This window comes from Mesoplodon bidens (genome assembly GCF_964165515.1).
Source record: "Mesoplodon bidens genome assembly, chromosome: 13".
Classification (NCBI taxonomy): domain Eukaryota; kingdom Metazoa; phylum Chordata; class Mammalia; order Artiodactyla; family Ziphiidae; genus Mesoplodon; species Mesoplodon bidens.
Window position 1 is genome coordinate 16,755,748 of NC_138169.1, and position 24,553 is coordinate 16,780,300.

At 39.4% G+C, this 24,553-nt stretch overlaps 1 protein-coding gene across 7 annotated transcripts in view; it reads right to left on the minus strand.

Annotated features, from left to right (window-relative positions):
* MAPKAPK5 (MAPK activated protein kinase 5) overlaps positions 1 to 24,553 on the minus strand; it is a 38,647-nt gene that overhangs the window by 10,057 nt on the left and 4,037 nt on the right. For 3 of the 7 annotated variants that reach the window (XM_081253204.1, XM_081253199.1, XM_081253201.1), the window contains exons 2-8: positions 17,619 to 17,692; positions 17,058 to 17,133; positions 16,170 to 16,267; positions 14,450 to 14,558; positions 12,926 to 13,015; positions 11,864 to 11,959; positions 1,437 to 1,517 (exon numbers count right to left, since the gene is read on the minus strand). In XM_081253204.1, coding sequence (XP_081109330.1) covers positions 1,437 to 1,517; positions 11,864 to 11,959; positions 12,926 to 13,015; positions 14,450 to 14,558; positions 16,170 to 16,255 — 462 coding nt within the window. In that variant the 5' untranslated portion in view covers positions 16,256 to 16,267; positions 17,058 to 17,133; positions 17,619 to 17,692. Of the gene's footprint in view, positions 1 to 1,436; positions 1,518 to 11,863; positions 11,960 to 12,925; positions 13,016 to 14,445; positions 14,559 to 16,169; positions 16,268 to 17,057; positions 17,134 to 17,618; positions 17,693 to 24,553 lie in introns of all 7 variants that reach the window. The other 4 variants (XM_081253202.1, XM_081253203.1, XM_081253200.1 and 1 more) reach the window with 3 other exon arrangements.

Below are 24,553 nucleotides of genomic sequence, written 5' to 3' on the forward strand. Positions count from 1 at the left end.
GTCAAGAGTAAAACTAAGTGCACCAACCAACACCATACAGCTGAATGGTGGTGGAGTCACAGCAAGGCACCTGGCCGACCGCCTCTTTTTCTTTTTCTTTTTAATTAAGATTGATGTATTTATTTAACTTTTGAAAATTTAAGTACATCTTTTTACATTATTTTTATTTAAAAAATTATTTGCAAATGTAGCAGTCAGTGTTCACTTAGTTGCCAATATAAAGATTATAACTAGACCAACATATATACAGATTCAAAAGTAATATGAACTTATTTCAATATATTACTCATCTGTGGAGTGTAAATTTTATGAATGCCATGCTAATTCACAAACACCGCTAGATTCACAAAATGGAACAGGAAGAGGAGAAAAAAATAGTACTGGGAAATAATGTATCACACAAGAATCCATTGTATTCATGATGAGAAGACTATATCAAGTAAATTAATATCTCTGTTAGCTAAGTGCTTCTACCACTCAATTCCTGCCTGCATTGGAAAGCAGGAAAGCGGTTTCTGACTGACTATAATCAGCACAGCCCTCACTTCCAACCTTCACTATATAAGGGCACAGCTGCCTACAGTTCTGCAAGTAGATCAAGACGGTGTGGAGCAGTTCTTACTTGGAGACTGAACAGTGTTAATCATGAAAGTAGTTGTTTAGAGTTATGGTCATGCTGTGCCAGTGCCAATGCAAGTGCAGGGTCCTGAGTGCCACAGAAGCCTGTGTGTTCTTCGATATGTATGCCTGCATGTGTGCACGCACATGCATTAGGAATATGTGGGGCCCTCTAAAGGTGTGGGACCAGGAAGAGCTGGCCTGCCTTTCTACCATCCTCAGCTCCCTCTCTACCATCTATATCACCTGGAGACCCCAAGCAGCATCATTTTTTTCTGATCTACTCAGTGACTCCAGGACCTCTAGGACCTGTTTCAAGAGGCCCTAAACCTCTCATACTTTAGAACAGAGAAGCTTGATGTGTAGGCTACCGATTAAGAACTGTGAAGTACCAGGTAACACTTGGAAGCACTTGCTATGTGTACTAGACACTGTTCTAAGTTGGGTATTTTATGGGGTTAGAAAGAATGGCACCATAAATGGACAAATAATATTCTCTGAAATGGACTCCACCTCAGCAAAGCAAGACAAACATATCTTTTAAATGTGATCAGTGGACTGTACAGCTAGCCAAATAAATAACCTCCAGGTGACCATAGCTTTTGGTTCCTGCTGCAAAACCTAAACTGGTATGAATCTTATTTCGTCAGACAAATACTTGAATCCCACTCTTCTGCATATGTGGCTGCTTTCAGCCTCTTGGGCAGCAATATTAAGGGATACGAATGGAATTTGCCACCTTCCCAGAGGGCCACAAACACCTCACAGGAGAAGAGGGGCTACACCCAAGGGGTAAAGATTAGTATCTCCTCTCCTACCTTGTTATAAGTGTAGGGTGTTGGCGAGGTAGGTATGATGCCAGATTTCTCCTTCTGATGCCTTCTCTGTGCCTCCAGTACCTGTCAGAGTTATACCAAAGGGGACAGTTTACTGAAAGTCACACCAGCGACCTGCAGCTTGAGACAGACTGCTGGAAGTCTGAAGAGGGTAGTCACTGGCAGTCAACAATCAACAACTGAAAAAACTCTACATAAATACTTTCAAAAACCTTTTTCTCTCTTGCAATCAGCAATTTATCAGTGTTTGCCTAGGTCAAGGACATGAAGATTAAATCCCTGAAGGAGATTTCTCTCTTCTTCCTCTCGATCTGAGGTTACTTTTTCCTAGGGGAGTCCCTTATGCCTTTGAAAGCACTGAAAGCAGAATGGTGCTGGCCAGCAGTTCAGGTTCGAGGTATTTGTTGCCATGAGGGACTGTAATAGTCACGTGGGTCTGGGTGTTAAGTGCTCCAAGGAGGTAACCACTGCCCTCCACAGGGCCATCCTCCTGGCCAACCTCTCCGCTGTCATGGGTAATGGGACTCCTGGGAACACAAGATTGGCAAACCCCATACAGTTCCTTGAAGGTGACAGGATACTGTAGCTCTCTACTGGTATGCTTCATCCTTGCACCCAGATCCACTGCTATTGTCTTGGCCTTCGTGGCCACAAAGCTGCTGCTGACAGCAGGTACTGAAAACTGTTACACCTTGGTCAGCAGCTGCACTGCCTCCTTGGGCAACTTTATCAAGGCCACCTTCGATGCCACCTCTAAGACCTACAGCTATCTTACACCTGACCTCTCGAAGGGGACTGTGCTCACCAAGGCTCCCTATCAGCAATTCATTGACCATCTTGTGTTGCACAAGGCTCGTGTTTTCACACAAGAATAAAGTGAATTAATTAAACCTGAAAAAGAAAATACCACTTATGAGAGCATAAAAAATTAAGAACTGGGCTTCCCTGGTGGCACAGTGGTTGAGAGTCCACCTGCCGATGCAGGGGACATGGGTTCGTACCCCGGTCTGGGAAGATCCCACATGCCGCGGAGCGGCTAGGCCCATGAGCCATGGCTGCTGAGCCTGTGCGTCCGGAGCCTGTGCTCCGCAACGGGAGAGGCCACAACAGTGAGAGGCCCGCGTACCACAAAAAAAAAATTAAGAATATATCTAAAAAGATATGTGAAAGACCTGTACATGAAAACTATACAAATATTGCTGAGCAAAACCAAAGACAAAAATAAATGGAATAATACAGCTGGCTTATGGGTCAGAGGGCTCAATATTGTTATGATGTCAGTGCTCCCATACTGAACTATACGTTTAAAACAACCCTAGTCAAAATCCCAGCATGCATTTTTGTAGAAGTAAACAGCCAATTCTAAAGTTCATATGGAAATGCAAAGAAATTGGAATAGCCAAAACAACTATGAAAAAGAAGAACAAAGTTGGAGGGCTAAAACTACCTTATCTCAAAAATTATTAAAAAGTGTCAATAATCAAAACAGTATGGTATTAGTGTAAAGACAGACAAAAAGATCAATGGAACAGAGTGGAAAATCCAAAAATAAACCCACACATATACATTCAACTGATTTTTGACAAAGGCTCAGAAGCAATGCAGCAGAGAAAAGATAGCTTTTCAACAAATGGTACTACAACAACTAGATATCCAAATGCTAAAAAATGAACTTGGATCCATACCTAACACATTATACAAAAATTAACTCAAAATGGATCACAGACCTAAATGTAAAGCCTAAAATTATAAAACTTGTAGCAGAAAATCTTGTGATCTTGAGTTAGACAGATTTCTTGGATAAAAAACCAAAAGCAGAGTCCATAAAATTTTTTTTTAATTAACAAATTGGCCTTCACACCAAAATTAAAATCTTTCGCTCTTCAGAAGATGTTGTTACCACCTCACACCAGTCAGAATGGCCATCATCAAAAAGTCTACAAATAGTTGGGGGTCCGCCTGCTGACGCAGGGGGCGCGAGTTCCTGCCCCGGTTCGGGAGGATCCCATGTGCTGCGGAGCGGCTGGGCCCGTGAGCCATGGCCACTGGTCCTGCACGTCCGGAGCCTGTGCTCCACAGTGGGAGAGGCCGCAGCAGTGGGAGGCCTGCGTACAGCAAAAAAAAAAAAAAAAAGTCTACAAATAGGGACTTCCCTGGTGGCACTGTGGTTAAGATTCCACACTCCCAATGCAGGGGGCCCAGGTTCGATCTCTGCTCAGGGAACTAGATCCCATTTGCATGCCGCAACTAAGAGTTCATATGCCACAACTAAGGAGCCCACCTGCTGCAACTAAAAAGCCCAAGTGCCGCAACTAAGGAGTCTGGAAGCTGCAACTAAGGAGCTGGTGAGCTGCAACTAAGGAGCCCACGTGCTGCAACTAAGACCCAGCACAACCAAATAAATAAATATTTTTTTTAATCTACAAATAATAAATGCTGGAGAGGGTGTGGAGCAAAGGGAACCCTCCTACACTGTTGGTGGGAATGTAAATTGGTGCAGCCACTATGGAAAATAGTATGTAGGCTCCTTAAAAAACTAAAAATAGAGTTACCATATGATCCAGTGATCCCACTCCTGGGCGTATATCCGGAAAAGGTGAAAACACTAATTTGAAAAGATATATGCCACCCAATGTTCACAGTAGCACTATTTACAATAGGCAAGACATGGAAACAACTTAAATGTCCATCGATAGAAGAATGGATAAAGACGATGTGATACACATACACACACACACACACACACACACACACACACACACACACTGGAATATTACTCAGCCATAAAAAAGAATGAAGTAATGCCATTTGCAGCAACACGGATGGACCTAGAGATTATCATACTAAGTGAAGTAAGTCAGACAGAGAAAGACAAATATCATGTGATATCACTTATATGTGGAATCTAAAAAAGTGATACAAATGAACTCATTCACAAAACAGAAGTAGACTCACAGACTTAGAAAACAAACTTATGGTTATCAAAGGGGAAAGTGGGGGAGGGATAAATTGGGAATTTGTGATTAACAGATACCCACTACTATATATAAAGTAGATAAACAACAAGGACCTATTGTATAGCACAGGGAACTATATTCAATGTCTTGAAATAACCTATAATGGAAAAGAATCTGAAAAAGTATATATACGTGTGTGTGTGCGCTTGTGTGTAACTGAATCACTTTGCTGTACACCTGAAACACCGTAAATCAACTATGCTTCAATTAAAAAAAAAAAGACACTGTTAAGAGAATGAAAAGATAAGTGACAGACTGGAAGAAAATCTTTCCAAAGCATATATCTGATAAATGACTTATATCCAAAATATATTTAAAAACTCTAAAATTCAGCAGTAAGAAAATAAACAATCCAATTTAAAATATGGGGAAAAGATCTGATCCGATACTTCACCAAAGAAAATATACAGACAGCAAAGAAGCACCATGGATGCTCAACATCATTAGTTATTAGGGAAATGCAAATTGAAACCACAATGAAATACTGCTACATAGTCACTAAAATGGCTAAAATTAAAAAGACTGTCCAGGGGACTTCCCTGGTGTCACAGTGGTTAAGGCTCCATGCTCCCAATGCAGGGGGCCTGGGTTTGATCCCTGGTTAGGGAACTAGATCCCACATGAATGCTGCAACTAAGGAGCCCGTGTACTGCAACTAAAGAGCAAGCAAGCCGCAACTAAGGAGACCTCGAGCCACAACTAAGGAGCCTGCCTGCCTCAACTAAGGAACCCACGTGCCACAACTAAGGAGCTGGCGAGCCTCAACTAAGGAGCCCATGAGCCACAACTAAGAAGCCTACCTGCCGCAACTAAGACCCAGCGCAACCAAATAAATAAATATTTTAAAAAATACATAAATTGGGCCTCCCTGGTGGCGCAGTGGTTGAGAGTCCGCCTGCCGATGCAGGGGATACGGGTTCGTGCCCCGGTCCGGGAGGATCCCATATGCCGCGGAGCGGCTGGGCCCGTGAGCCATGGCCGCTGGGCCTGCGCGTCCGGAGCCTGTGCTCCGCGGCGGGAGAGGCCACAGCAGTGAGAGGCCCACGTACCGCAAAAAAAAAAAAAAAAAAAAAAAAAAAATACATAAATAAATAAAAAATAAAAAGACTGTCCATACCAAATGCTAGTAAGAATGTGGAGGACCTGAAACTTTCATACACTGCTGATGGGAATGTAAAATTGAACACCACTTTGGAAAACAATTTGGCAGTTTCTAAATAAGTTAAATACATCTACCACATGATCTAGCCATTCCACTCTAGGTATTTACCAAAGAGAAAAGGAAATAAATGTCCATCCAAAAACTTGTGCAGAAATGTTTATATTTATAACATGTTTATTTTTAACAGCCAAAAATTGAAAACAACCCAGATGTCCATCAATAGATGAGTGGATAAACAAACCATGGTATATCCACATAGTGGAATACTTCTCAGCAGTAAAAATGAAAGAACTATTGATACATGCAATAACATGGATAAATCTTAAACATAATTTTGCTGAGTGAAAGAAAACCCCCCCAAAAGAAAATACCACACGATGTGCTACTTTATATATAAATCTACAGAAAATGCAAACTAATCTATAATGACAGAAAGCAGATCAACTGCTGCCTGGCAATGAAGGAAAAAATAGAGAGGCAAGGAAGGATTATCAAGGGGCACAATAAAATTTTGGGGGGTGACAAATATGTTCACTACCTTGACTGTGGTGATGGTTTAATGAGTGTGTGTGTGTATGTCAAAACTTATAAGTTGTTCAAGTTAAATATGTATAGTTTATCATGTATCAATTACATCTCAAAAAAATTGTTTAAAAGAGGGCTTCTTATACAAAACAAATCTTGAAAAGAATAAGCACCAGCTATATATATATATGTATATATATGTATACACACACTCACACACACACACACACACATATATAAATGACATGCTGGCCATGATGGTTTAACCAGTACAACTTGCATTTCTACCATACACAACTAGAATATTGGACAAAATATTAAAAATACCTTTTCTGCCACTGAATAGGCAATACAGGTCAGTGAACCCTGAGAGAGAGCAAGCAAATGTGGTAAGTCCAATGAACTACCAAAAGGCACTTTGTGGAATGCAGTTCAGGGAAAGAGAATCTAAGCAGGGCACAGGGAGTTCACAGAGTTCAGCAGTGTGGCTGACATCAGTGGAGCAGAGTATTAACTGTGGGGAAGGTACACAAAAATCTGCATAAGGATCCATTTGAGTCTAGCTAAATAGTAAGCTGCACATAGTAGAGCAAGACTCCATGAAGCCAGGGAAGCAACCAGGTACTGTAAATGACTACTGGAGCTGTAAGCTAAATAATTCTCAGATGTCACACAAGTCTAGGAGGTATCTGAGCTCCAACTAGCCAGAGTAAAGAGACCTCGCTGAACATGTGGGGCATCAATAGAGGACCCAGAAGTGATTCATCTGGGGAATAGGGTTGAAGTAGCCCTAGAATAAATCCTGTTCTAGACTTGCCCTGACAGAACTTAAAAACGAGTTTCAAAACAATCAAGCTAATCCACAAGTAACTTAACCACTCGCCAAAACAATCTTTAATACTCTTCAATGACAACAAAATCCAGACATTCATCAACATAATATTATAAGATCCAGCATCCAATCAAAATTTCTTAGACATGCAAGGAAGCAGAAAAATGTTATCCAGAGCCAGGAAATGGGATCTGTAGCCAGGAAGGAAAAAATCAATCAACAGAAGCAGACTCAGAAATGACAGATGATGCAATCAGCAGACAAGGATTTAAATAAGTTATTAAATATGCTGAGGTACTTAAAGGGAAACATTAACAAAATGAGAAGAGAAACAGATTATATAAATATGAAGTGAGGAAATTCACAGATTAGACAATGCAGAAGAGTCGTGAAATTGAAGACCTAGCAATAGAATCTAGCCAAAGTGGAGCACAGATAGAAAAAAAAAAATGAAGGAAAAAAAAAAAAGATCAGAACCTCAATGCTCAGTGTGTGATCTAACATACATATAACTGGAGTCTTGTTAAAATGGCACAGAGAGGACAAGCACAAAAATATTTGAATAAATGTCTGAAAAATTTCCTAAATTGGTAAACATCATAAACTGACAGATCCAAGGAGCTCAATAAACCCCTAGCAGGAAAAACAAACACCCATACTATAATCAAATGGCTGGAACTGCTGTTTCTGTCTAGGATGTAGAGAGCTGGAAAGGGTGTCACTCTCACCCTAACAGCAAGGAAAATCCAGATAAACTATAAAATCATAAACTATAAAATCATCACTTTTCTTGAACTCATCAGAGGTCTAAAAGCAACAAAGTATTCTTGTCCCTTCCAAGAAGAGAAAACACATAAAGACTGGCTCATCTGTGACACAGCCCAGGAGAAAGCATTATAGCATGCCATAAGCATAAAGAGAATTTGGCTAAATTTTTAACAAATTGCTAAAGGCAAAGTTGGGGCTAGCAGACCCCTTAGGAGCCATGGAAACAAGGGGCATTCACACCCACTCGCAGGCTCTTCTGCTCTTGAGACTCAAGAAAACAGGACCTGACCAAGACTGAGGCTGGTTCAGAAAAGATACCTCTCCACCCATCGTTGCCATCACCCTCCATCAGGCTAGCAAGCACCAAGTAATAAGTAACAGCAGTCCACTGTTAGTGGCAGAAAAAGACTGTGAAGCGAAAGCCCCTCTGAGGCAGAGGCACACAGCCAATGCCAAAGATGAAGATGGAGAAGAAACACTTAAAAAAACCCACAAACCTGTGGCACCCCAAACCCCACCCTAAGCACAAGGTAACAAGAGAGGAATCTCGAGCCAGTGACACAGTAAAAATAACAATAGCAACAGAGCTCACACTAAGCTCAACTCCTAAGTAGACTGACTCAATTCCCTACCCCCATACTAAAGGACTAACTGCAGAAGCAGCAAGCCAACTTCCAGACTTCCACCTCCATCTCTATAGATCCTACAAAGATTTAAAAGGTTAATAAGGGATTATCATAATTTTATGCCAATAAATTAAAAAACAGTCAAATTTCTTAAAGACACAAATTATTAAAACTGGCTCAAGAAGAAATATAAAAATTCAATAGATCTATACCTATTTTAATATTGATTACATCATTAAAAATCCACAATGAAAACTCCAAAATACCAATCTTACACAAACTGTTTCAGAAAATAAAGGAGGAAGACACATTTCCCAACTAATAGTATGATGTCAGCATTATTACCCTGATACCTTGAAACAAGGCAAAGACATTATGAGAAAAGATTATGGACCAATATCTCTTTTGTTAAAAAACACAAAATCCTTAACAAAATATTAGCAAAACAAATCAATCATCATGACTAAGTGAGTTTTATCTTTGGAATGTAAGATTGGTATAATGCCTGAAGATCAATTAATTCATCATATTAACAAAATAAAGAAGAAAAAATATATCATCAGTTCAATAGATGCAGAAAAAGCATTGGGTAAAATTTAACACATTCCCTTTCAGTAAACTAGGAACAGAAGGAAACTTCCTCAACCTGATAAAGGACATCTGCAAAAAACATAACAGTTAATATCATAGTTAATGGTGAAAGACTGAACGGTTTTTCTGTAAGATCAGGAACAAAGCAAGGACGTTTGCTCTCATCACTTATATTCAACTGGTAGTCCTAGCCAACACAATAAGGGAAAGAAAAGAAATAAAAGGCAAACATACTGGAAAGAACAAAGTAAAACCATCTTTATTCACAGATGACATGACTTTGTATGTAGAAAATCTTAACAAATCTATTTTTAAAATCTACTAGAATTAATAAGCGATTTAGGCAAGATCCCAGGATTCAAGGGATCAAAAATCATTTATCTCTCTACAATCTATAAACAAACAATAGGAAAATGAAATCTTTAAAAATATCATTTCCAGTAATTTCCAAAAACATAAAATATAGGAAAAAATTTAAGAAAACAGGTATAAAACCTATACACTAAGAAATATAAATGTTTCTGAGAAAAATTAAAGACCTAAATAAATGGAAAGATATACCATGTTCATTGAATAGAAGACTTTATATTGTTAAGATGTCAATTCTCTTCAAATTCATCTATAGGTTAAATACAATTCAAATCAAATCCCAGGAGGCTTTTCTGTCATAGAGAATTGAATTCTAAAATTTACAGAGAAATGCAAAGGATCCAGAATAGTGAAAACAATTTTGAAAAAGAATACATTTGAAGGACTTATTACACTATCTGAGGTCAAGACTTAATATAAAGCTACAGTGATCCAGATGATATATAGACGTATGTATAAAATAAACAGAATAGAGCCTAGAATAGACCAACACATATATGGTCAATTGATTTTCAAGAAAACTGCAAAATAATTCAATTTGACAAAACTGTAAGGTAATTCAATGAGGCAAGGATAGTCTTTTCAACAAGTGATATGGAAACGACATCCATAAGGGAAAAAAAGAAGCTTGACCCTTTACACACACACACACACACACACCCCTCAAATGGATCACAGTCTAAAATATAAAAGCTAAAACTATAACCTTTAATAAGAAAACATGAGAAAATCTTCATCTCCATGGATACGGAAAGACTTCTTAGGAACAAAAAGCACTAACCATTGAAAAAAAAATTGGTGAATTGGACTTGATCAATATTTAAAACTTCTACTATTCAAAAGATCATTAAGAAAACTGATGGGGACTTCCCTGGCAGTCCAGTGGCTAAGACTCTGTGCTTCCAATGCAGGGGGCATGGGTTCGATCCCTGATCAGGGAACTAAGATCCCACATGCCATGTGGCACGGCCAAAAAAAAAAAAGAAAACTGAAATGCAAGCCACAGACTGAGAGAAATATTCATAATATATATGTTGTAGGCAGGATAATGGCCTCCCAAAGAAGTCCTGTCCTAATCCCTGGAACCTATGAATATGTTACCTTACATAGCAAAAGGGACTTCTAAGATTTGATTAAATCAAGAATCTTGAGATGGGGGATTATCCTGGATTACCCAGGTGGGTCCAATGTAATTGGACCTGGTCAGAGTCAGAGAGACTGGAAGATGCTACCTACACTGCTGTCTTTGAAAATGGAGGAAGAGGCCACAAGCCAAAGAATGCAGGTGGCCTCAGAAGCTGAAAAGGCAAGGGAATGGATTCTCCCCTAGAGCCTCCAAAAGGAACACAGTCCTGCTGACATCCTGAACCATTTCAGACTTCTGACCTCCAAAACTGTAAGGTAATAAATGTATGCTGTTTTAAGTTACTAAGTTTGTGGCAATTTGTTACAGCAGCAGTAAAATATTAATACATATATATGACAAAGAACTTGTATCCAGAATATAATTTAAAAAATTCTTATATCTCATTTATAAAACAACACAAAAAGGGCAAAAGATTTCTATCCATACTACACAGAATATATAGACATTCTGTACACATTGTACAGAATGTTGTACCCATATTTCACAATAGAACAGCCAGTAGACACATGAAAAAATATTCAACAACAGTAGCCATCAGGAAAATGCTATAATTAAATCCATAACAAAATAACACGAACATACCTACCAGAATGACCAAGATTATAAACACTAACAAACATAAGCTGGTGATAAGAATGTGAAGAAACTGGAACATTTACATTACATTAGTGGTGCACACAACCATTTTGGAAAAAGATTTTACCTAAAGGGGATGGGTATGTCCCCCAAAATTCGTAAATGAATGTTCCTAGCAACTTTATTCCTAATGGTGAAAAATAGGAAACAACCCCAAATGGCCATCAGTCAGTGAATGGATAAACAAATGTGGCTTGGTCATATGATGGAATACTACTCAGCATTAAAAAGGAACTAATTACTGATAAATACAGCAACATGGATCTCAAAAACATGCTGAGCCAAAGAAGTGAAACAAAAAAGGTACAGAATTCCATTTTTATGAAATTCTACAACAGGCAAAACTAACCAATAATGACAGAAAGTAGATCAGTGGTTTTAATTAAGGGGATTAAGTTGGGAGCAGAATGACTGCAAAGGCACACAAGACAGTTTTTGAAGTGATGGAAATGTTTTTTATCTTGACTTTGGTGATGTTCATGCAGGAGTATCCATTTGTCAAAACTCATCAAACTACACTTAATGTAGAAGTATTTTGTATATTAATCATATCTCAATAAGGCTGCTTTTAAAAGAATAAAATGCCTGCACCAAATTAAGCAGGCTATAGGTTTATGAAGCTGAGTCCTCCTTCTTCCATTTGTAATATACACCCACCCATACTGTGGAATGGAAGAAACGTGAGTGTACAGGCAGCTTGGTGACACATCCTACGGAAGAAACAGCACATGCTTACCTGAGGTGCTACATAATATGGGGTGAACTGAGGTGTCATCAAGTCACCTTGGTCAATTTTGGCAAATCCAAAGTCACACAACTTCACTGGGGCATCCTGAAATAAAACAAATGGGGGTCACTGCTCCAGAGTTCTCAGAAAACGTTAAAGGAAAATGCAGGTGCAAGACATGTTACCTTAAGCTCTCAGGAGTTTCTAGCTGAGACCTGAACCTATGAGTAGCATGTCCTCAGCTCTGGAGACAATGATTCATATTTAGAAACTGTTCTTAGTAATACAGAAGTAAGGAATTTCTACCCACTCAGTTATCCCTGTTTTATAACTTGTAAAGGCAGCACTAAAATCAAGATGCCTCCTGACTCTATTGGCCCATTATCTCTCATCAATCTAGGGTGCTGCTTCACCCTCAACATCAGCTTCATGATAGCCAGAGTAAGTTATCTGGTGGGACACAGTGCACGGGGCATGGATTGGGGCTGGAGAGGAAAACACACCTTATGAGGGTTAACACTAAACACAACCATTAAGTTCCAAGGTAACATATAACAGCATATAGATTCCTGCCCCTTCCCAAAGTCCTTGCAAATAATATCCAAAATCTGAAGTCCTTATGTACAAACACACATTAGTGTCATCCAAAATGATCGATGCTAGGGGTATAGTACAATTTCTCTGAGCCTCTAGCAAGGGAACAGATATGGGAAAAGCAAGCTGCTTGAAGCACTTTGTTTATTTTTGTGTGTTTGTTTTTTGCGGTACGCAGGCCTCTCCCGTTGCGGAGCACAGGCTCCGGATGTGCAGGCTCAGCGGCCATGGCTTATGGGCCCAGCCGCTCCGCGGCATGTGGGATCTTCCTGGACCGGGGCACGAACCCGTGTCCCCTGCATCAGCAGGCGGACTCTCAACCACTGTGCCACCAGGGAAGCCCGTGCTTGAAGCACTTTGGCCTAATGCCTCTTCACCATGGATTCAGAGCACTCCAAACATATACACACCTACACACTGTTCCTGAACTATATTGAGAGTAGCAGCACTAAAATACAGAAGAGCAAGTCATCTCACCAAAGAGTTATCCTTGAAGAGCAGATTTTCAGGCTTGAGGTCTCTGTGTGCGATGTTTAACAAGTGACAGTGCTGTAGAGCCAAAGCTATCTGGAAAGGACATAATGGAGCAACCATATCTTAGAAAAGATAGTTCTTTAATTCCCCTGGTTTAGAGAACTCAGGATATTAAAAAATGATCCTTACTAAGTCAGTTAAGACTGTGGTCAGTTTTCAGTTTTAAAGCAGAAATTAAGTAAGACTTCAGATATCAAGAAATAGAAATGAATTAAGCTGTATTTTGTTCAACAAAAAGAAAAAATACAACAGTAAGACAATTCTTTGTCATAATAAACTGATGGTTAAATCCTGTATGAAATAGGAAAAATGAAATACTTGCACTTCCATTAATCTGAGATGTGACAAGTACTGCAAAGCAAACACTGGGCCAGGCAGTCTTCAGAGAGCCTGGCTTCCCCCTAGCAGGGCAGCGGCACTAACGCCTGACTCAAAGGAAACCTGCACTCTTCAGGGAGCCCAACTTGAAGTTCTGCTTTCAAGAACAACAGAAAGCAGTTGAATGGATTTTTCCACCTGATGTTCTAATCTGCCCGTCCCACTGGTTGAAAATGTTGCCTGTTTAGGTGGATTTAAAGGAGTTTGGTTTTACAGAAGATTATCAGAGCTCATACTTTAGTCCTAATATTTGAAAAATACAAGCTATAATTTTTAAAATTAAATAGAACAGATTTTATCTGTTCTTTAACACTCTGTATGGAATTGCCTTGGCATTCCAAATATCAGTTCCTCCCTACCAGAAAGGAAGCGTCAAAAAATGCTTGAGGCTCACAGAAAATTTGGAAGAATTTTTTCATGAAGAACCAGTTGGGCTATGTGTCCTGCTTCTCTCTGCTTTGCTTGCTTGGCGTGAAGAGAAACCTTGAGGGTTTAGCTTTTTCATCTCCTCATGAGGTTATTTCCAGTTGGATTCCTAGTATTGTTTGTGATGTACATCATTCCTCTAGCAATAAAATGTGACGTCAAAATAGAGAGAACATAAAACCAGGAATAACCCAGAATTACAAAGACCTTAGACTACTATTAAAATCTGATGAGAGAAAGGTGACTCATAAGCAAAAAGTATCTTATATGTAATTGCCTTAGAACATATTTTTACACCATACAGTCTTTCAGGTAGTATCACTAGCATTTTATCTCAAAGTCCAATAACAGTGCTTGGAAGCTATACGTCTAAAGATTATCTACAATCTAAAAAGGAGTTAAGATTACCTTCCTTCCAGAGTTTATTTAAATCTTATCATAGGCAAACAATTGAAAACCACTTAAGAATACAGGTCCCCCCAACCAAAGCATAAAAGGGGGTCACATTCCTCCTGTTAAGGCATCTTTTCTAATTACATAACAAAGCAGGCAATGAGAGATCAAATAGAGCTTTTCTTCAAGCTTTCTTTTATTCCCCCCAATGAAATTGTGCTTGTTAACCAACACTGTTGGCAGTTTGATTGGTACCCGGGGTTAACTTGCCTGCTTTGTTACTTGGCTGGCTTGCTTCTCTGTAAAGTGCCGGTGCTGGCTGATTCTGTGAAATAGCTCTCCCCCTTCCATCATCTCCATTACAATTAAGAGTCGAGCCCTGTTTGAAAGCATTTGATTTTGTTAAGTTAAAAAACAAAACAAAACAAAACTGAAACATCAAGTAGCTAACCTAGATACCTCATCTACAAAGTGTTACTACTTCCTAAATCTAGTCCTACCAAGCCCCTTTGAGTTGGATCCCTTGTCAGTACCAGCTGGACACTATGAATAAGGACTATCCCTGACCTAAAGGTTTCTAAGAAGCTAAAAGAAAGCAGAAGATTTGAAGACAATGATCCTTTTGAGGATTCTTATATATTGTTATATATACTTAAGTTGTATATACATTTTAGGGAAGTGTATCGAAAACAGAATACGACTTTGTATAGGACATGAATATCAAGTCATTCAGTTGGGCTGTCTGGGGGGGGCGGGTGTGTGTGTGTGTGTGTGTGTGTGTGTGTGTGTGTGTGTGTGTGTGTGTGTGTGTGTGTGTGTGTGTGTGTGTGTGTGTGTGTGTGTGTGTGTGTGTGTGTGTGTGTGTGTGTGTGTGTGTGTGTGTGTGTGTGTGTGTGTGTGTGTGTGTGTGTGTGTGTGTGTGTGTGTGTGTGTGTGTGTGTGTGTGTGTGTGTGTGTGTGTGTGTGTCTCTCTCTCTCTCTCTCTCTCTCTCTCTCTCTCTCTCCCCCTCTCTACTCTCTGCCCCCACTGCACTAGTTTTCCATACAGCATGCCCAGCAAGACAGTCAGATAGGGTTACACAGCTACTAAATAAAAGCAAAAATTCTCATGTTGTCAAAAAAAAAAATCCGAATTTTGGTTAACACTCTTTGATATAAATGCTTCCAGCTTCCATCCAAATGCTTTCACCAACAGAGCACAATTTTAAGAAATAATCATTTGATTTCCCATTCTTCTTTACAAATTCATCTTTTTCCATCTGGAAAACTCCTACTCACCCCCTTCAAGTCCTCGCCCCCACGTAACCGCTCTGAGACACCTCGCCTCCCCAGCCTACAGGGGGCAGCTCTCCTCCTTTGTAAGCTCAAAATATTTTATGCATGCCTCTCCTTGGTACCTATCACACTGCTAGAATAATAGGTTTACATCTCAGTCCCTTCAATGGAAACCATACCTTATTTAACTCTGAATTCCCTGGAAGAGATTTAGAATGACACCCAATGAGCTTGCCAAACATTTGGAGGCTAAAAGAATGATGTTGATTTCTTCCTTTAAAAGGAATGTCAGATTCAGCAATAAGGGCTTTTTGCCATATCAACTTCTAAGACATTGCCTAGAATAATATTTGGTCTCCTTTTGCTAATTTGAAATAGAATCTGTTTTAATTCCACATTACTCAGCGGGGGCCAGGAGAGTGGGTAGGGTATAGATGAAGCAAGGCTGGCAATGAGTTGATAACTGTTGAGGTTGGGTGATGGGTACTTAAGGACTCATTACATGATTCTTTTACAAATGTTTGAAAATTTCCAAGTTAAAAAGTAAAGGAAAGAAGAAAAAGAGGAAGGGAGGGAGGCAGGCAGGGAGGGAGGCAGGCAGGGAGGGAGGGAAGGGAGGGGAGAGAAAGAGGGCACAAAAGAAAAGAAGACCCCACTACACCTTGGCTTACATATGGAGAGGTGGTCATGTGATAATGACCCTGTGTAGTCTTACCTGGGGCTGGACTCATGAGGAAACTGTACACTGTTAGCAAACACTTCAATGATTTGAACTATATTTGGGTGTGTGGCACACATCATGTGCAGACGTACCTTAAAGAAGAACAGAGGAAATGTTTCTGTACTTGGGGGATGCCAACATTTTCTCTCCAAACTTTCCCCCCAAAACTGACCACACTAGGCCTGGGGATGAGCCTATTACAGTAAAAAACCTTATCACCTGGAATGACGTTAAAAAAAAAAGTGTTTTCATACACAGATTACCTCCTTAATGCTCTTTCCATGAAAAAACCTCACCAACAGATTTATTTACTTCTACTGTCCTATCTATTAGCAAATGAAAAATTTGGTAAATAATACATCTTATTTCAGAAATTATTCATATATCTCTAAGCAAAAGAATAAGTCCTTCATTGCATATTATTAACATGTCATCACCACATCCAAATAATTTTAAACAAATGCCTATTACTAAAAACTAGAAATACATCCTCAGAGTTCTCCTGCAACACCTTTTCAATACACTATTCACTAGAACCTTCCTCATACTATTTTATCTCCACTCTTTAAAGACCTTTTCCAATAAGCAAAAGCTGAAGTAAACCTGAGTATTTTGGGGTATAAGAATTGCATTAATTGAAAAAGAACAAAAGGTGGTTTGAAAGGAAGCAAGACTTCACTAACAGCTTCTGGTATTGATGGATGAAGAACTTTATAATGATAACATGGAATAGCAAAAAGTATGAATATAAACAGAGTAAGTATGAACATAAAATTCTTTGTGAATCTCTGTATTCTCTCCATGAAGCTGCCTTACTTGTAAAAAGAATAATTCTTAGGCACTTCAAATATTTAGGCAAATCAAGGCAATAATGGACCATACCTCATTTCTAGCTTTTGGACGATCAAAAAGAATTTTCAGTGCAAACCGTTCTTGGGTAGATTTCTTCACACAGACTCTAGATTTGGAGAAAAAAGTTCAATCAGAAATTATCTAAGTTACAGTGAAAACTAATTTAGCAAGCTGTTCTTTGAGAACTGTGCTTCTAATCAAAAATATATCCAGGCACATCAGAACAAACTTGCCCCCAGGTCTAGCAGATGGAAAGGCAGAAAGGCATCTCACCCACCCTTCACAGGCCTTAGACATGTGAAACCAACTTGATGCTGGCCAAGAAAGACAAAATGGCCTCTGCTGGCTACAAGTGACTCATACGGGGGCTCCATGGTATCAACATCTTAAATGATTCTGTTACAAATCATGTGACTTCATCACTTAAATATATTTCTAAATGGATGAGAAAAAGCCTATCATAAATACCTCTGCTTGTTAAATTAAGGCTGTTTCACAAATCTGGCAAACCTAATGCTTCTAACTTAAGATGTATTTCGAACAGGTCCTCTTTAGAACAATTGTGTCATAGTTTGCACATGGGTCTCTTACCTAACTGGACCACTAATTCCAGCTCCCAGCTTCTGAGTCCAATTGATATTGTATTCCTCTAAAATGGAGGTTTCCTATTAAAATAAAAATGGAGGAGGCAGAGAATGATTCTCCAGTTAAAAAGCTGAAGAGTTAAGCAGAGGTGGGACAACAGAAAACCTTAATGCTCAACATCTCAGCTTCTGAAAGAAGCTGATAAGTAGAGCTTTGTGTAGGGCTTTATAATTACACATTTCGCCTACAGGACTATGCTAGGCATTGTTTTCCAACAAGAGAAGGCAAACTTTAGGATAAAAAGAAATTCTTCAGCTCATCTGCAAGGTCCATGTGAGTAAATACTCGTTTTTTTTTTTTTCTTGAGTGTGGGAAGAAGATATTCTTTCAAAATGTTTCACTACTAAGTATTTATTTGCCAAATGGTCAAGTATATTTTCTGAGATTCTAGAAAGACTGTCTGATATATGCTGCTATGATATAGAGGTCTATATCCTTGAACAAGTTGATCAAATTGGAATAACTGAATAAATTAAAACTTAAAAGTTCAAATAAAATAGTAATAAATATCGTAGTACATTTATCTAGTTTTCAAGTGTTATTTTGAGTACAAAGATATTGTCACGTTCATTGTGTAACTATATTCTTCACAGTTTTAATAGATTCCAATAGCTTTCAATAGTTCCAGATACAGCCTCTACAGTTTAATTAAAGATTTTATGGAATTACTGTGTAGTCACTAAATATTGAGCTTCTGTTGCCATATGTTTTTAGGCAAGAAAGCCATACACTTAAACTGTGGTAGGCTAAAATTCATTTTTCAGGGTTCCACGGGTAGAACAGAAAACCAACTATAGACCTGGAGAAATTAGGCCAAAACTCATGACACTATCAAATTGCTTTGTTGCAATGACAGTTTGATAGATTATAATTAGCAACAGAATTGTGATTCCCAGGTATAGGAACAGAATATTTGTCCACGTAACACAAACTTAATGAGCAGTTAGTAAGTGCCAGACACCAGGATAAGTTCAGAGATGAAAACAGAGCTTCTGTCCAATGAATATGTAAGTGTATAAAACAATAGCCTTCATCTCCACACCTTCCTGCTGCCAGTTCTTGATAAAGGTTCCCATCATATAGCAAATGCTCAATAACTATGGAAAGAATGACTAGAAAGGTGGACTAAAACCAGGTGATGGAAGGACATTGATTTGCGAGGGACAAGCAAAATCATTACACAAACTCTCTTCTGAAAAACTGTATATCAGGGTTAAGGAGCTTGTCAAAGTCACACAGTGAGCCATAGGCACTGATAAGACTAGAATCTATGGCTTTGGCCTCTTCCCCATCATTCATCTTTGGCATCATCCCCGGCTCTCAGGGGTAACTGCCCAGGCCCCCGCATGAGGATTAGGAATGAATCCTGCCCAATTAGGGAAGTCCCAGGTCTCCACTCACCATCTCCTAAACAGAATTCAAACCTACCCATTTAACCTGTCTACCTCCTTCATGTTTCCACTGCCTATCCTGCTGGATTCAGAAGTATTTGAGAAGACAGAGAGGAAGACAGAATTGGGAAAGAGAGAATTGGAGCATAGTCTATGCTTCATGGTAGAGTAAAAATTGCCAGCCTCTGATGAAGACATACACTCATTGGAGACTCAATGGAAAAGAGAGATTCGTTCTATGGAATTATTTGTTACAGTGAAATCAAAGGACTATTCATATGTCCAGTTCCTGGGATGTAAAAATAATATTAGACCAAATTCTTCACTGCACTGGTGCTTATTAAGATGGTACTCTACCTAATGGACAGCCAAGAAAGTTCAAATTATAGAGGCTCTGACTGAAGTTTTGACACTTGGCTTTGCAGAAGGTAAGAGAGGCAATACCAAGTCTCTCTACAGCCCTGATCTCTGAACCCTATTTTTCTTACATCTGTTGTCCTCTTTACCAGGTTTAACTCTTGCAAATTTGTTGATGGTGTCATAAACACTAACCAGTTCTAAGACTTCACTAAGCCCAGCTGGACAAAAGAAGTAACATTCTCACATCAGCCGACTCTTCTATGTGTAGATGGCATATTTTCTCACATATTTTAATGGCAAAGAGAAGGTAAAAAGGCATGGGTCAATTAAGACACTTTATTGAAGAAAATTATGGACTACCTCAAATGTATCAATGACAAATACATTGACTGGGTTCTGCTAAAGTAATCTATACATTGTGACTTCCCCGGTGGCACAGTGATTAAGACTCTGTGCTCCCAATACAGGGGGCCTGGGTTCTATCCCTGGTCAGGGAACTAGATCCCACATGCATGCCATAACTAAGAGTTCACATGCCACAACTAAGGAGTTCATGTGCTACAACTAAGGAGCAAGCAAACTGCAACTAAGGAGCCCTCAAGTCTCAATTAAGGAGCCCGCCTGGCACAACTAAGACCCAGCACAACCAAATAAATAAATAAATATTTTTAAAAAAAATCTATACACTGTCTTAAATAAGGATATAGACTCATGGAATGAAGTACAGTTGACCCTTGAACAAGATAGGGGGTTAGGGGTGCTGGCACTGGCACAGTCAAAAATCCACGTATAGGGGCTTCCCTGGTGGCGCAGTGGTTGAAAGTCCGCCTGCCAATGCAGGGGACGCGGGTTCGTGCCCGGGTCCAGGAAGATCCCACATGCCGCGGAGCAGCTGGGCCCGTGAGCCATGGCCGCTGAGCCTGCGCGTCCGGAGCCCATGCTCCGCAACGGGAGAGGCCACAACAGTGAGAGGCCCGCGTACGGCACACACACACACACAAAAAATCCACGTATAGGGGCTTCCCTGGTGGCGCAGTGGTTGAGAGTCTGCCTGCCGATGCAGGGGACACGGGTTCGTGCCCCGGTCCGGGAAGATCCCACATGCCATGGAGCGGCTGGGCCCATAAGCCATGGCCGCCGAGCCTGCGCATCCAGAGCCTGTGCTCCGCAACGGGAGAGGCCACAACAGCGAGAGGCCCACGTACCGCAAAAACAAACAAACAAACACTATTAACAGTGTAACAAAGGCAACCCACAAAATTGGAGAAAATATTTGCAAATCATGTATCTGATAAGGGATTAATATGCAGAATATGTAGAGAACTCCTAAAACATAACAAAAAACCCCCAAACAACCCAATTCAAAAAATAGGCAAAGGACTCAAACAGACATTTCTCCAAAGAAGATACATGAATGGCCTAGAGCACATGAAAAATGCTCAATGTCACTAATCATTAGGGGAATGCAAATCAAAACTATAGTGGGACACTACCTCAAACCCATTAGGATGGCCACTATTATAAACAACAACAACAACAAAACAGAAAAGAACAAGTGTTGGAGAGAATGTGGAGAAAACTGGAACCCCTGTGCACTACTGGTGGGAATGTAAAATAGTACAGCTGCTGTGGAATATGGTATGGTAGTTCCTCAGAAACTTAGAAATAGAATGACTATATGATCCAGTAATTCTACTTCTGGGTATAAACCCAAAAGAGTTGAAAGCAAGATCCTGAAGAGATATTTGTATGTCTATGTTCAAAGTAGCATTATTTACAATAGCTAATACATGCAAGCAACCTGAGTGCCCACTGATGGATGAATGGATAAGCAAAATGTGGGCTATACATACAATGGAATATTATTCACCCTTAAAAATGAAATTCTGCAATATGCCACAACATGGATGAACCTTGAGGACATTATGCTAAGTGAAATAAGCCATTCACAAAAAGACAAATTCTGTATGCTTCTACTTATATGAAGTATTCAGAGTAGTCGAAATCATAGAAAGTAGAATGGCAGTTGCTAGGGGCTGGGGGAAAGGAGGCAATGGGGAATTACTGCTTAATGGGTAGAGTTTCAGTTTTATAAGATGAAAAGGGTTATGGAGTTGAATAGTGGTAATGGTTGCCCAACATTATGAGTATATTTAATACCACTGAACTATACAGGTAAAAATGGTTAAGATGGTAAATTTCATGCTATGTATACTTTACTAAAAAAATTTTTAAAAAAAGAACGGAAAAAAATATACTACAAGTAACCAAAAGAAAGCTGGAGTAGCTATACCTGACAACAGATAAAACAGACTTTAAAACAGAAGATGTTAATAGAGAAAGAGAGGAACTTTTTATAATGATAAGAAGGTCAATTCAAGGACTTCCCTGGTGGTGCAGTGGTTAAGACTCCGCACTCCCAATGCAGGGGGCCCAGGTTCAATCCCTGGTCAGGGAACTAGATCCCACAGGCATGCCACAACTAAGGAGCGCAAGTGCCATAACTAAAGGAGCCCACCTGCTGCAACTAAGACCTGGTGCAACCAAATAAATAAATAATTATTGAAAAGAAAAACAAAAATAATAGTTGGCAATTTCAAAACCTCCACTCTCAATAATAGATAAACTAGACAGAAAATCAGCAAGAATGTAGAAAACAACACTATCAATGAACCTGACCTGACATCTATAAAACACCCCATTCAACAACAAGGGAATATATATTCTTCCTAAGTGCACTCGGAATATCCTCCAGGATGAACCACATGCTAGGTCATAAGTCTCAATAAACTTCTGAAAATTAAAATTATGTAAAGTTCTCCAACAATAATGGAATTAAGCTATAAATCAACAGAAGAAAATTTGGGAAATTTTAAAATATATAGAAACTAAGTAACATGCTTCTAAATAACCAATGAAGAAGAAATAATAAGGGAAATTAGAAAATATTTTGATCTGAAGGAAAATGAAAACACAAGCTAAAATGTATGAGCTGCAGCTAAAGCAGCATTTAGATGAAAACACTAAACACTTCTTTAGCTATCAATACCTCTATAACAAAGGAAGATCACAAATCAATAATCTAAGCTCCTACCTTGAAAAACTAAAGAACAAACTATACCCAAAGCAAGCAGAAATATTAAAAAGTAGAGCAGAAATCAATAAAGTAGAAAACAGAAAATAGAGAAAAATCAATGAAAACCAAAAGCTGATTCTTTGAAAGGTCAACAAAATTAACAAACCTTTAGCTAGACTGACTGAGAAAGAGAGAAAAAACACAAGTTATTAACATTAGAAATGGGGGCTTCCCTGGTGGCACAGTGGTTAAGAACCCGCCTGCCAATGCAGGGGACACAGGTTTGAGCCCTGATCCGAGAAGATCCCACATGCTGTGGGGCAACTAAGTTTGTGTGCCACAACTCCTGAGCCTGCAAGCCACAACTCCTGAGCCCGTGCACCACAACTACTGAAGCCCACGCACCTAGAGCCCGTGCTCTGCAACAGGAGAAGCCACCGCAATGAGAAGCCCCACCGCAACCAGAGAAAAGCCCACGCGCAGCAACGAAGACCCAATGCAGCCATAAATAAATAAATAAATAAATTTTTTAAAGAAAGCAGTTCCACCCTTAATAGCATCATAAAGAATAAAATATTTAGGAATAAATTTATCAAAAGAAGATCTGTACACTAAAGACTCAAACACACTGATAAATAGGGGAAAGCCCAGAAAAAAATGGAGAGTTATACCATGTTCTTGGCCTAGAAGACAATATTGTTAAGATGGCAACTGTCCTCAAACTGACCAACAGATTCTATGGAATCCCTGTCAAAATCCCAGCACACTTTTCTTGGTAGAATTTGACAAGCTGATTCTAAAATTTATTTGGAAATACAAAGAACTTAAATAACCAACTTAATTTTTTTATATATATAGAAACTTTCAGTTTCTTAGGTTTCTTGGGGGGTTTTTTGAGATTTATTTATTATTTATTTATTTTATTTATTTTTGGCTGCGTCGGGTCTTAGTTGCGGCACACGGGATCTTTCGTTACAGCTCACAGGCTTCTCTAGTTGCGGCGGGCAGGTTGTCTCTTCTCTAGTTGTGGCGTACAGCCTCCAGGGCATATGGGCTCTGTAGTTGTGGCGCATGGGTTCCAGAGTGCGTGGGCTCTGTAGTCTGCAGCACACAGGCTCTCTAGTTAAGGCGTGCAAGCTCAGTAGTTGTGGCACGTGGGCTTAGTTGCCTCACGGCATGTGGGATCTTTGTTCCCCGACCAGGGATAGAACCCGCGTCCCCTGAATTGTAAGGTGGATTCTTTACCACTGGACCACCAGGGAAGTCCTGCCAGCTTAATTTTGAAAAAGAAAAACCAAGTTGGTTCTCATGCTACCCAATTTGAAAACTTACCATAAAGCTTCAGTAATCAAATCAGTGTGGCACTGGCATAAGGATAGTTATATGGGTCAATGAAACAGAAAAGAGACTCAAACAAACAAACAAAAACAAACAAACAAAAAAGAAATAAAAAAAGGAAAAGAAGAAAAAAAGAGAATCCAAAAATAAACTTATACATTTATGATCAACTGATTTTCAACAAAGGTAATTCAACAAGCAAAAGACAATGTTTTGAACAAATGGTCTTGGAACAATCCCATTTTGGAAAAGTTTTGCCGTTTCTTAAAAAGTTAAGCATAAACTTACTGTACTACCCAATAATTCCACACGTAGGTATTTACCTAGAAGAAAATGAAACATACGTTCACACAAAAACTTGTATGGACAAGTTTTATTTATCATTTTATTCATAATAGCTAAAAACTGGAAACAATCTAAATGTCCATCAACAGGGGATAAACAATAAAAAGATTCCTCAACAATAAAAAGGAGTGAACTACTAATGCATGCACTAACATGGATGAACCTCAAAAGTATAAGTAAAAGAAACCAAACACATAAGACTATATATTATATAATTTTGATTATTTGGAATTTCTAGAGAGGACAAAAGAATAGTGACAGAAAGCAGATCAGTAGTTGTCTGGGGTGGGGAGTCACAGTAGAGGCTGACTACAATGAGGCAGAAGGAACTTTCCAGGGACGGGGGTGGGGTGGGGGAGAGGGAGGCGAGA